This window comes from Scardinius erythrophthalmus (assembly GCF_964197995.2).
Source record: "Scardinius erythrophthalmus genome assembly, chromosome: 22".
Taxonomy (NCBI): Eukaryota; Metazoa; Chordata; class Actinopteri; order Cypriniformes; family Leuciscidae; genus Scardinius; species Scardinius erythrophthalmus.
The window spans coordinates 17,684,868-17,697,505 of record NC_138242.1 but is presented as its reverse complement, the minus strand read 5'-3'; the positions used below and the strand labels follow the sequence as shown (position 1 = coordinate 17,697,505).

Genomic DNA, 12,638 nt, shown 5'->3' with positions numbered 1-12,638 from the left:
AGTGGCCTCGGGTTAAGTTATGAAGGTCTCGGTATTTCAGTGTGTGCATAGTAGCATTGTTGCCAGATCTCACTTGAAAAGCAATCCCAAATGTTTTTAAAAATGACAACTAGTGGTCACATTGCTTTTTTCTTTATTTTATGAACAACATGACAAACATTCAGAGAACAATAGAAAAAAAAATACAATGTATTTAATATAATGTTTCAAAAACAAAGAAATTCAAGGCTTTGAAAAAAAAAAAGAATTATTCCTGATATTCGACAACTGCTGCTTGGCCATGCTGTATTATGATATTTAGGCCAGGCAGCAGCAAGCCTAAAGATGGGACTATATTCTGGAAATAAGTTTAATAAATAAATTATTTAGAAGTGACTTTACGTAAAATACAAGTCAAAGTGTATTATACTGTGCGGACATGGCAACATTGCATAGTAGCTCTAATCCGACGATACAAATACCGTTGCAAGCAATCTAAAGGTGGTCTGTGAGCATTGAATGACGCTGCTTTCATCCAATCACAGTCACTGTTGTAAAGTCTAAGTGGCGAGCGCATTGAATTATTCCAAAAGAAGACCAATACCCGTTCTCGATACGCTGAGAGGGCGTGTCTAAAGTGCGGAATTGTCCAATCACCTTTCGATAGTGCGCCTGCAGTGGTCGGAATCCCCGCCCTCGGCTTCCATTTCTGTTCTGGAACACACGAGCCCTCGCGAAGAATACACATTTGCTTTTCTGAATTTGTCTTCTAATGTAAATAGAGTAGTAAGTGCGACATATTGATCAAGTGAAACCTATTTATATTTGGATTAAATAGTGTAGTTGTTTTATTCGCGGAAGTACACGTTTGAGCTCCAGAGGAAGCGAGGCGGGCTTTTTATTCCCCATTTTAACTTTGGTGAGCGGCGTTTTCCGCCGTTTTTTTTTTATTTCCTCCCCTGCCCCTCTCTCTTGCTCCCCCCTGCGAGAGTCGCGGCCTGTAGTTCAGCCACGAGGCGCGTCGGACCACCGGGAATCAGGCGATGGCGGAGTTTGGTAACGGACTGGCAGATGAGTCTCTGCTGGACTCAGACCCGGGTCACTCAGAACTTGAAGACCCAGGCGCCGGCGATGAAGAACCTGGATTAGACGAGGGAGAGGCCGCTATTGAAGATCCGGTGAGTGAAGGACTTATCACACCCGCTTTAATGACTCATTTCGTATATTGGTATAGGGTTTCACCCCAACTTCCTCTTCAACCTCACATTTTTAAAATTACATAAAACTGAATTACAAACCAAACAATCATGTGTACGCGAAACCGGTTTTGCCAGGACGGTTTGTCCGCCATTGTGGCTCACGCAGTGCAGTAGAATTAGTGAGTGACATGCGTGCTGCTGGCCGCCATGTTGGCGCAACATCCGTCTGGGTTCCTCTGCGCCAGATCTGCAGACCTAGCGGAGGGAAAAAATCTTCATCGCAAAAAATGCGCGACGGGAGATGTAAGAGACAGGGGCGAGGGTAGGACAGGCCGCCATTAGCCGCAGCAGTGTGTGGATCCATCCGCAAAGAAGCAGACGGCTCACGGTAAACACGCCTCTTTTCTCATCAGTAATATTTGTGGCGTGAAAAAGTAAGTCGCGTTGGTAATTGCGCGTGATTGTTTTTGGCCTCTGCAATGGAATAAATCTTCATGCGACGTGTGTGACATGTTAAAAAGGCGTGAAAGGCTTTTATTTTCTGATTTTTCATCGAATTGGTTACGTTAAGGAAAGCTGCATAGTTGTCGTTGGGCAAAACGCTGTATGTCATGCACATCTGCATCGCCGTGATCGTTGTATTCGATGTACTTTAGAGATTAAATGCCGCTCGTGATGTATTGCATAATTTGTTGGCGATTTTTGCGAGTGTGTGTGATGGAGATGGGGCAGTAGGGCTGGGCTGGTGCATTTCTCTCCATGCACATTAACGTTATTGGAACTAGAGTAGGTCATGTATTTGCATGCTGAATGCATGGCTGCCTTATTTCATCATGCAATTGTGCTCTATTTATGGCTCGTATTTAATCATTAGTTACTTCATAATATGCTGTTGGTTGTGTATTCTATTTAAATCGTATCATACGAAATCTTAACTGCGTAAAAGGGGCCATCACATCCATGCTGTGTTACTTTAGGAGCGATCCAAAGCGACTGCCCTGCAATGCAGCACTGCTGAAACTTGTGTGCGTGCGTGTGAATGAATACACACTAAAAGTGTGTTCGCTCGCGCACAACAATGCCTGCACGGGTGGCATCATGCTTAGGGCGTATTGCTGACTGGACAGTACATGGTTTGAAAGAGCCCAGTGCATAATCACGTGTGTGAAAGTGCATGTGCATGCTGTCTCCATGAAAACCGGTGAGAATAATGACTGATTCTGACTAAATGGATTTAGCAGCAACACTTGACACTGATGCATTTGGATCCAATGTCGATCAGGCACATTCAAAATAATTGATTCGTTTCAATATCAGGGTGTAGCTATGCTACGTTTTTGTTGAATGTTTAATATTCTAAATGTCTAAGGTCTAAATGTGCATGTTAATTTGGTTTCTCAGGAGTTGGAGGCAATTAAAGCCCGGGTGAGAGAGATGGAGGAGGAGGCAGAGAAACTGAAGGAGCTACAGAACGAGGTGGAGAAACAGATGAATCTCAGTCCTCCACCTGGTAAGTGAGACTAAATGAATGAGGGAGGGAGAACGGGCAAGTCTTGGGAAGGAAGATTGAATTATAGGAGAGCATTGCAGAACAGACAGTGATGATGCATAGGATTGCATTAGGAGAAGAATAACTAACACTGGACCGTTTGAGGTCAATAGAGATATGAGCGAAAAATAGACTTATGCAATAACCTTGTCGACAAGGGGGTTACTGTGATAAATCATGAAGTTGCATATGTTGATGAATGAGAGTTTCAGAGTTGTGTGGAAATAATGTTTTCTCTTTGCAGCTGGCCCTGTCATCATGTCCATTGAAGAGAAGATGGAAGCCGATGGGAGATCTATTTATGTTGGAAATGTATGGGCAATTATTCTCACACCTACGAGCTGGAGTCATTCATTTCATGCTTGACGTTAGAAATGGTAGTGATACAATTTTGTTTCTTGCAGGTGGATTATGGTGCGACGGCAGAGGAGTTGGAGGCGCACTTCCACGGATGTGGGTCCGTAAACAGAGTCACCATCTTGTGTGACAAGTTTACAGGACACCCTAAAGGGTAATTCATGCATTCTTAACCTGCACTTTCCTACCTGTCGTATTTGTCCTTTTTTTGGGCGTCTCAGTTTCTTGTTCTCTGTTGTGCAGCGTCTGCTCTAGATAGGCACTGTAGGTTTAGAGAAGGCATTGATGCATCACCTTAACCCAGATATAGTGAACAGTAGCCACTGAAATGAAAAACAAATCTAGAATTTGAGGCATAATGGCTGTGATACTAGTAAAGAAGTATTGTTAAATAAAATGAGTGTTTAATTGAACACAAATTATTAATTGCAAACTAAACTAAAAGCATTTTTCTCTTCAGAATTTAGAGCTTATGCATTATGTATTATGTATTTTTATATAAACAACTGTTTATCTTTGTGCATGGCCACTCAGTATCTGTGGGAACATTGCCATAATTAGTATGGTCTTTTTTTTTTGGTATGTGGAGTTTGAGACTGGTCTTTAGCTACTCTGGTTCACAGTATTTTCAAGCTGTTCCCATTAATAATTTGCCAGCCCATTGCATGGGGTAACATTTGATGCAATGCTTTAATCACATCTACTTTCTGTCGTCTTTAAATCTTTAACAATATGCTTACTTAGTTTTTGATGCATGTATATATTTGTGCAGAACAATTAATAATTAATAGCAGTTTCAGTATATGCTTTCCTGTTCTTTTTAATTGACCTTGACTGCCCTCATGATCATTTGCCCTTTTCACATTTCAGTTTTGCATATATAGAGTTTGCAGACAAGGAGTCTGTTAGGACGGCCATGGCACTGGATGAGTCCTTATTCAGAGGAAGGCAGATTAAGGTGAGATAAGGCATAACATAAATTGTCTTGACATATTCAAAAGTCAATTAGTTTTGAAGCAGATAATAAAGCACTGACAAACACTAAAGTAGTAGAAATGCATCGATCGACCGCCCAGGAACCGGAATCGGCAGATTTTACGCTTGATCGGCCCAGACCAGTGACCCGGTCAGTCTCACATCTTTCCGATTCTGAGCCGGTCCGTTTTGTTGCCAGCGGCACAGGCAATAACATCAGCTGCACGTTCTCTCTCTCTTCTCCTTGATGACGAAGTGACACACTCACTCGTCTCATTCGCTCTGGTTAAATAGTACTTGTATTGTGCATAGTTTACTAATACCCGCGGGTTTCGCCCTCACACCAAAAACACGCACCACTTATATAAGGGGAGAGCACAAGCCGCCTCTCAGTCTCAAGCAGCTTGTGAGTCGCAAGTACTAAAATGAGTGGATTACTGTGCTTAAATGGTGAAATACACACAAAAATTGTCAAAATGCGTTCTTGGCGAGTATTCCGTGTAAACAGTCAGTTTTGGAACCTAATTAGTTGAGAAAGTTAGCGCTAGTTGTGTAACGGTATGTTGGATCCGTGCAAAAACTCTTAAAGAGACAGCAGCCTAATATTCCTGCTGCTCTATCATGTTAGTAAAAGAACAAAAGACAAAGAAAATCATTCTCTGCTCTTGACTGAATAACATTTGTAACTAATTGTAAACATTAATCTGTATTTAATTTTTACAATGAAGACGATCCAGTTATTTTGCATTTGATTACTTACATTTCTGTGAGGGACAAAAGTATATTTACATCGTTAAATTTAAGGTCACAGAAACTCGTCTTCCCTCCTCTGCGGCTCTCAATCATTCTCCATTCAGCATTCAGTGCGTTGTCCAGTTACGGCAGGTGCACGGTAAAACTCTCCAATATGATATATCCACGTTATAATGCTTGATCTGTAGATAAAGGGCTGTGGATTTGCATAAAATTACTTTTTTTGAGTTTATTGCTGTTTCTAAACGACTCATGCCTGTTAGATCACACACTACAAGGACTGAATGGGCATCAAACGCGCAATAACTGAAGAAAAACTGAAGAAACAAATGATCAATAAACTGTTGGACAGATATACACTAGGATTTGTGCGCTCGCATTTCTTCGCTTTGTGCTGTGAACTTTTAAATGTGCACTTGTGCAGCGCTGCGCACTGTGACTCCATGTTGCTTTAAGCACATCATTCTGGACCCGCGATGTGCATACGCGCTTTGTTCCGCTCTGTTTTGAAGTGTTTCACATTATCATGGTTTTGCGCACTGAAAGATTATTAAAAGCCTGTCTTGTTCTGTCATAACTCATGTGTTGTTGCCCCATTAAAAAGCTGCACAGTACATTTAGAGTAAGCATCATCATTTAATTGCATATTGTATGTATATGTGTGTGTGTATATATATATATATATATATATATATATATATATATATATATATATATATATATATATATATATATATATATATATATATATATATATATAATTGTAATTTTTTAACACGTTTAGATTTTATAAAATTACTGTGCAGATGTTTTCAAGAATTACTTTTTGCTGCTGATTTATACACTCACTAAGTTCAATAAAAAAATTGTCACCGCTATTGAATACATTTAATATTTAAAGGTGTTAAGTGTAATCTTACCCTGCAAAATGATAGCTTGCAAAGGATTAAATTCATCACAATTATTTTATGAATGAAGCACAAAAAATATGACACAGTCCTAAAACAGACAATTAATCGGCATAATCGTCAAAGCCCTAAAACTGGCAATTAATCGACATAACCGCAATTATTTTTAGACAATTAATCGTCAGCCAAATTTCATAATTGTGACTGGCCTACCTGAATGTACTGTATACCTGAGCTTAAAGCTTAAAGCTGTGTTTTTCATCTCTTTATTCTATTGCATTTATTTGTGCTGTTGTTTGAAATTTGTTTTCTTGGCTAATTCCGAAGTAAAAAGATAAAAAGTCTTATAAAAGTAAAATAACAATCATGTATCTCTATTCAGTAGTATAAGTTTTCAGTTTTTTGAAACTGACTATACCAGGGGTTTTCAAACCTGTACTGGAGGACCCCCAGCACTGCACATTTTGTATGTCTCCCTCATCTAACACATTCATCTCCAATCCAATTAAGCTCATTTGTTGAGACTGCAATGGGTATGTCAGATAAGGCAGGCATACAAAATGTGCAGTGCTGGGGGTGCTCCTCCAGGACATGTGTCTTGGAGTCTTGAAATTTGAAACTTAGGGCGCTTTCACACTAGCACTTTTGGTGCGCACCCGGGTTCGAATGACGTCAGAGTTCGGTTCGTTTGGATGATGTAAATGCTGTCTTCCGAACTCGGGTGCGCACCCGCAAACCGTACTCGAGTCCGCTTAAAAAGGGTGGTCTGGGGTACGGTTCATTGTGAACTCCAGTACGGTTCGCTGCTGATAAGAATGCAATCGTACCAAATCGCGGAAGTGAACCGCTATTGATGCCGTATAATGTAATAACGTTAGCTCTTTTGTGCATGCGTGCGTATACACTTACCTTGATGAAAAGCGGGATTGACGCACTGCAAGCAGAGAGATGATTTCGGCATGCCTCCCCAAAAATTCTTCGGCGGACAGCCTGCTGTATTTGGAACGATTTTAGTACTTTTGTGGCAGACAGATGCAAGTGTGTTTCTTTATCTTTTCTTTGAAAACAAAACCAAAGGTTCAAAAAAAGAAGAACAAATGTGAAGCGAGCAATTCTATCCATTTTTACGCCTTTTCATTCATTGCGGTTACCAAGCAACACGATTACGTGCCAGCTGCACCTTGATGCAGCGTACCGCGGTTCGGATACGAATAATATAATGTGAACACATTTCATCGGGGACAGGGGAGGGGGGAGCAATCGAACCAAGTGTGAAAGCACCCTTAAATTTCCCAACTGTTCTTCCAGGTTGGGGCCAAGAGAACAAATCGTCCTGGCATCAGCACCACAGACCGCGGTTTCCCTCGGGCCCGCTTCCGCTCACGGGGAGGAAACTTCTCGTCCCGGGCACGCTACTACAGTGGCTACACACCTCCCAGAGGCAGAGGACGGGCCTTCAGGTGAGCTCCATGCCAACCTGCACGTTTGACATTGACTGACACACAGGCTCCATCCTGACAGAGAGTGCTGATGTGAAAGTGTGCGCGCATTGGGTGGGGGACGATCTAAAATAAGTGTTTCTATATATCCATGCTTTTATTTATTTATTTTATTTGTATTAATCCCATCATGTAATATAAACATTTAAGGAACAATTACCAAAAGAGGAGAAATTTATTTTAATTTTTTTATATATATATATATATATATATATATATATATATATATATATATATATATATATATATATATATATATATATAACATGACATTTCTTAAAATCCATCAACTCTTCTGCTTTTTTTTTTTTCTTTTTTTTTTCTTTTCTTTTTGTTACCTTTTAAAGCGTTCTGTGCTAGTTTGCAATTGTAAAGCATTCTGAGTAACACTTAATTTTAAGGTGACATAGTTACACGTTACTACATGTACTTACTTAAGTAAAATAGTACATTATTCATAATTACAAGTAACTAACCCTAAACCAAACCCTAACCATAACTCTATAGTAAGTACATTTAGTGAATTAATATTACTCAGTGCTTAGAGTAATTACAATGTAACTACGTCACCTTAAATTAAAGTGTAACCGCAGTCTGTCTCCTGTATGTATGCATGCTGCTGTTTAATGCCTCGGTGTGAGGAGAGAAGGAACTGCACCACTCTCTTTTGTAGTCTGCACTCTCTGTACAAACCCCTCTGTGTCGTCATGTTAAAAGGAAAACTGAGGAAGAATTACAGAAACCATTAAAGGGTTACTTCAGGATTTAGCATTAAGCTTTGTATTAGTAGAAAACCTGTAGTATTTTCGAATTACCATGCTTTCCCCCCTCATATCCCCCTGAGAGGAGAGATTTATGTATTTTTTGTCTGGAAAAAATCCTCAGATGACGCAAAATTCGTCATTTTCTCAGTCTAGAAAGCTCCAAATTCAAAAATTTCTCCACATTTCTTCTACTTAAATGACCTATTTTAAATACACACTCATCTTCCCAGAGGTGAAGTATCCCTTTAAAAACACACATTGTTATCTTCTCCATTTCCCTCCTGCAGTGTAAGATTCTGAGCATGAATGATCCTTCACACTCTCCAGAGGTTTCGAAGTCAATAACCTGCTTCCCAATGTGAAGATCATGTATGCCTTGTGCCTCAAAACAGAGTTAGATGCCTAAATAGGGAATTTTCAAAAAGGGCAGGCCTGTGGTCCTGTCTCAGTAGGCATCTCGCTAGGTTTCGACACTCAGCTCAAAGCCTGTTAGGCCCTCTGGACAGATTTGGCACTCTATTGCCTGGTATCACAGACAATGCTTTAAGCCTTGCTCCAGACTAAAAGGCATGTTTGAACTGTCATAACTGAAAGCAACTTGTACTGATCTTAAAATATGTCAGTGCCATTGTTGTTGTTTTTCTCAAGATTCACACCAGTAATGTATTTTTCTAAAGAACATTTAAAAAAGCTACTAAGGGCCAAGTTTCACAGACAAGGCTTAGATTAAGCCAGGATAAGGCCTTAGTTCAATTAGGACATTTAAGCAGCTTTTATAAACGTGCCTTAGAAAAAGAAAAAAAACATTACTGGTGTACATCTTGAGACAAAACAATGGCACTGATCTATTTTAAGGTATGTGTGTGCAAGTTGCTTTCAGTTAAAACAGCTCAAACATGCATTTTAGTCTTGGACTATCTTAAACTTTGTCTGTGGAACCGGGGGGTAAACGTCCCAATTAAGGCCTAAAATAAGGCCTAATTCTGGCTTAATCTAAGCCCTGTCTGTGAAACCAGGCCTGTATCTGTATCATTACTGTTGGCTTCAATTGTTTTGATAACCTAGTGTGATGATGGACTTTAAATTGAAGATTTTTGGGAGCATTTGAATATTTCCTGTCTTTTAAGATCTGGTAGAGTGAAAGCATTTTCTGAATCAGAATCATGGACATCAGTTTGTTGGGAAACTCTTGTACATGCACTGCCACACTTTGACTTTTTTTTGTTAGAGTGGAGCTTGTGTTAGTGAATGGTTGAAGAATTTGTTTTATCCCAAACCCAAATAATTTTGATGTTTATTAGGTGACTATGATTGTATATATCTTTATATCTTTATAATTAGCCAATGGGATCCTACAAGTTTGAGTATGTAGCTGATGTCAAGCTCAGCTCTGAATAACTTAAAGGCAAGTGTGTGTTTGACCTCAGGCAAGTTTGCTTTAGAAAAACCTAGTTTGGTACATTTTCACCCCTCGCATGAATAACAATGTGTTCACTTCCAGAATGGAGGGTTCATTCCTGCAGCCTGATATTGACTGTTTTAGAATCCAACCGATAACAGGTTTCTGTGCCACAAAGAGCACAGGCTGTTCCTGGAGGGGGTTTTGTGTGAATGACGAGTGTCTCTGGCTGCCTGAATGGATGCCAATGCATTTATTAATGTATATATGTGCGAGTGTGTGTGTGCGCGCTCTGTGGCCCAGTCCATTTGTGGAGAGCTGTGTGTCGTTGACTGTAACTGTGTGCATGTGTTCGAGGGTTCATGTCCCCAGGATCTCTCCCTTACAGAGACCACAGGAGCCGCCCCGTTCAGAGAGAGAGAAAGAGGGAGAGCGTGCTTTCACTGTCCCCAACACTGGACACTAGACCATTCATAAAGCTTGAATATAACTAACGCACACACATTCTGCTGTTGGATAATCTTCCTCAGCTTCCCTTTATAGTAAACCACATTACTGGATTCTTTACACATGGTTGCATTGATCACTATTTAAATCTTGTTATCCGTAGAAGAGGGGTATACATTTCATTTCATATTTTGAATTGTGTATACCTGTAACGTGAGTGCATAAACGTTCAGCTTGTCCTCAACCGGCCCTTTAAAATGCATATTACTGATATACACTCATACCCCAAAAAACTGAATTGGTGTCCGTCTTCTTAAACCAATCACAAAAAAGAACTCACCCTCTTTTTCTCTCTCTTTTCCAGGGGCCGAGGGCGAACAACATCGTGGTACTCCCCTTACTAATACCTCCCTACCCCCCTATGAAATCCCCCTTACTATCACCCCATATCCCTATAGAAAAGAAAAAAGACCCCTCTCAATAAAGGAAGAAAAAAAGAAGAAAAAAAAAAAGACAAAAAAGAAAGAAAAAAAAAAGAAAAAAAGAGCATCTCCTGGAAAGACAGACTGACTGGCCGCAGTGTGCGATTGTGTGTGCGCGTGGGTGTGAGGAGGTGTTGCGATCGCCCTGGTAAGGTACAATATGGCCGTCTGGGAGATTTGGTGGCATTTGTTTAAATTTGAGAAGATGATGATGTAATCTCAGGCTGCAGATGTGTCCTTTTGTCTGGCTGTGATTTTTCTCTCACCAAACAGCCCCTCTTATGTTTGCATTCAAAAAAGGCAAACAGAAAAAAAAAATGTTAACTTTTTTTTTATTATTATTATTGTACCGTGAATATGTGAACAATTTAATAGCAAGAATGTTGTTGTTTTCACAAAGTTGTGCTATTTGAGATCATATTCTCTATTTGTCTGTGCTCTCTGGAATCCCTTTTCCCCCCCAGCGCTGTTTTCTTTCCTGTTCATCCCTCACTCGGATTACCTCCTCCACCTGTTATTCCGACAATGGTTTAGAGTTCGGCGTTGTTTTTACGTTTTACTGTTCTTGAACCATCTTCCACATCATACAACTATTGTGAGATGGCATGGCCTGAGCTCTGAGATCTTTTCTTTTGTGTTTCAAGAGTTTTTTTTTTTGTCTCATGCTGCCATATGCCATTCCCGACCATCAGTTTTTTTTTCCTTCCTCTGTTCCTGTGCTCCCCCCTCCCCAACCCCCCCTCTTCCTTGCTCTCTCTTTGTATATTAGACCACTTCTTGTCGTTTCAGGTTTCAGGACCAGTGGAGACTGACTACCCCTCCTCCCGTGGCCGCGGCGCCCCCTACCGTCTCGGCGGCGTCTCTGTCTCTTTCTGCTCCCGCTATGCACACTCACCCCATCCTCTCCGTGTGGGGGGGAGGGGGAGGGGGACAGGGCGACCACCGGCCCACTGCGGGAGGCATTTATTACAATAACAAGCGCTGAGCTTTACCAACATAAATTTACTGAGATGCACCAGGCCCATGTTAACACATACAGACAGACACCGCATACACCGCACACATCCACCACACAAATTTATATATCGTGAAGGCAGAGCCATGATAGAGCAATGGCTGCTTAAATTGCGAGTGAGTGAGAGAGGCAGGACCAGATAGAGGTTGAAGGGGAGGGTTCTTCTAGGGCCTTGTCTGTCTCAGCGCACAGTGCAGTTAGGGCACGATGGAGCACTAACGCGTGGGCTACAGGTATCGGTTACTTGAGGGCTTCGGAGCTTTTATTTTGGGGGGAGGGAGGGGGATTTGTGTGCAGATGGTTTTCTCGTTTCTGTTCGTTTTCCTTTTTCAGATGGGGGAGTGGGTATGGACGAAAAGCGAAAAGATGTTTTCCTTTTTTATTTTATTTTTAACCCATGAGTCTGTAATTAGAAAAAAAATAAAAGACATTGTGTAAAAAGTACTTAAGGTGTTTGGGTCTTTTTTTTTTTTTGAGGTAGGAATCTTAAGACCATTAAGGTTCAATTTGCCTCTGGGTTTCTCATGGTTTTTGAGAAAATAAAATTTTCTAAAAAATGTATTGGTTAGACATCACCATTTTTGAGGGCGACATATGTAAAATGATTAGAAATGATTATCCAGTAGGGGGATTTATTAGCCAAAAGGTGTGGGAAGCCTGTCAGTGGTTTGGCCAGACAGGACGCCCACCATATTTTTTTTAATGCTTTTGGTCAAGTCACCTTTGTTTCAAAGCAGCTGTACAATAAGAAGAAAAATTATGTTCTATGATGTAAACAGATTAAATTTTGCTGTAAAGCAGCTCTAGAAAGGCAATAGTAAACCGTCATTATTCAGTTGAAATCAGTTAAGCGTAGATTCAGTTCAATAACTGTAGTTCATAAGTTATGCAACTGGTTAAATTCACCTATAAAGGTGAATGATGTCATCATCTAGCTCAGTACAGTTCTCCTCCAGTAGTGTCAGTGCAATCAAATTAATGATATTGATAATTATTGTCGGATATTAAGTGTCCCTGACTGAGCAAGTCAAAAAGATGATGGTGGCAAGGAACCCAAACTCCATCTGTGATAGAAATGGAGAAAACAGGCTCAGTCCTCAGACCAAGCCTCTGGCTAGACCAGGGCTGTCCAATCCTGCAAAGTTCAGCTCCAACCCAGTTAAACACACCTCACCCTGCCAATCAATGTCTTGGCACAGAAGAAATTCCTAGAAACAAACCAGAAATTTCCAGGCAGGTGTGTTGAGAGTTTGGAAACCCCTGGGTTAGACGAATGAACATGGTGTGGTTTAATTCCAGGCTGCATCATAAG

General features: G+C 40.6%; 1 protein-coding gene across 3 annotated transcripts; it reads left to right on the top strand.

Annotated features, from left to right (window-relative positions):
- The first annotated feature begins 647 nt into the window (after positions 1 to 647).
- Positions 648 to 11,770, top strand: pabpn1 (poly(A) binding protein, nuclear 1). 3 transcript variants are annotated; one of them, XM_081353194.1, is made up of 7 exons: positions 648 to 1,157; positions 2,580 to 2,688; positions 2,972 to 3,039; positions 3,132 to 3,238; positions 3,955 to 4,042; positions 7,029 to 7,180; positions 10,194 to 11,770. In XM_081353194.1, exons 1-7 carry the CDS (start codon positions 1,023 to 1,025, stop codon positions 10,231 to 10,233), a joined length of 699 nt encoding a protein of 232 aa, XP_081209320.1. In that variant the 5' UTR covers positions 648 to 1,022; the 3' UTR covers positions 10,234 to 11,770. The 3 variants fall into 3 exon arrangements, with proteins under 3 accessions (XP_081209320.1, XP_081209319.1, XP_081209321.1); XM_081353193.1 differs by having other exon boundaries at positions 678 to 1,157; positions 11,101 to 11,770; XM_081353195.1 differs by lacking the exon at positions 648 to 1,157 and adding an exon at positions 1,440 to 1,566 and having other exon boundaries at positions 11,101 to 11,770.
- Positions 11,771 to 12,638: the final 868 nt, after the last annotated feature.

Bases quoted from the DNA above. Each gene is read 5' to 3' on its own strand.
- pabpn1 (XM_081353193.1), top strand. From the start codon at position 1,023: ATGGCGGAGTTTGGTAACGGACTGGCAGATGAGTCTCTGCTGGACTCA. The intron at 4,043-7,028 runs GTGAGATAAGGC...CTGTTCTTCCAG, and splicing joins TCAGAGGAAGGCAGATTAAG to GTTGGGGCCAAGAGAACAAA. The intron at 7,181-11,100 runs GTGAGCTCCATG...TTGTCGTTTCAG, and splicing joins GGCAGAGGACGGGCCTTCAG to GTTTCAGGACCAGTGGAGAC.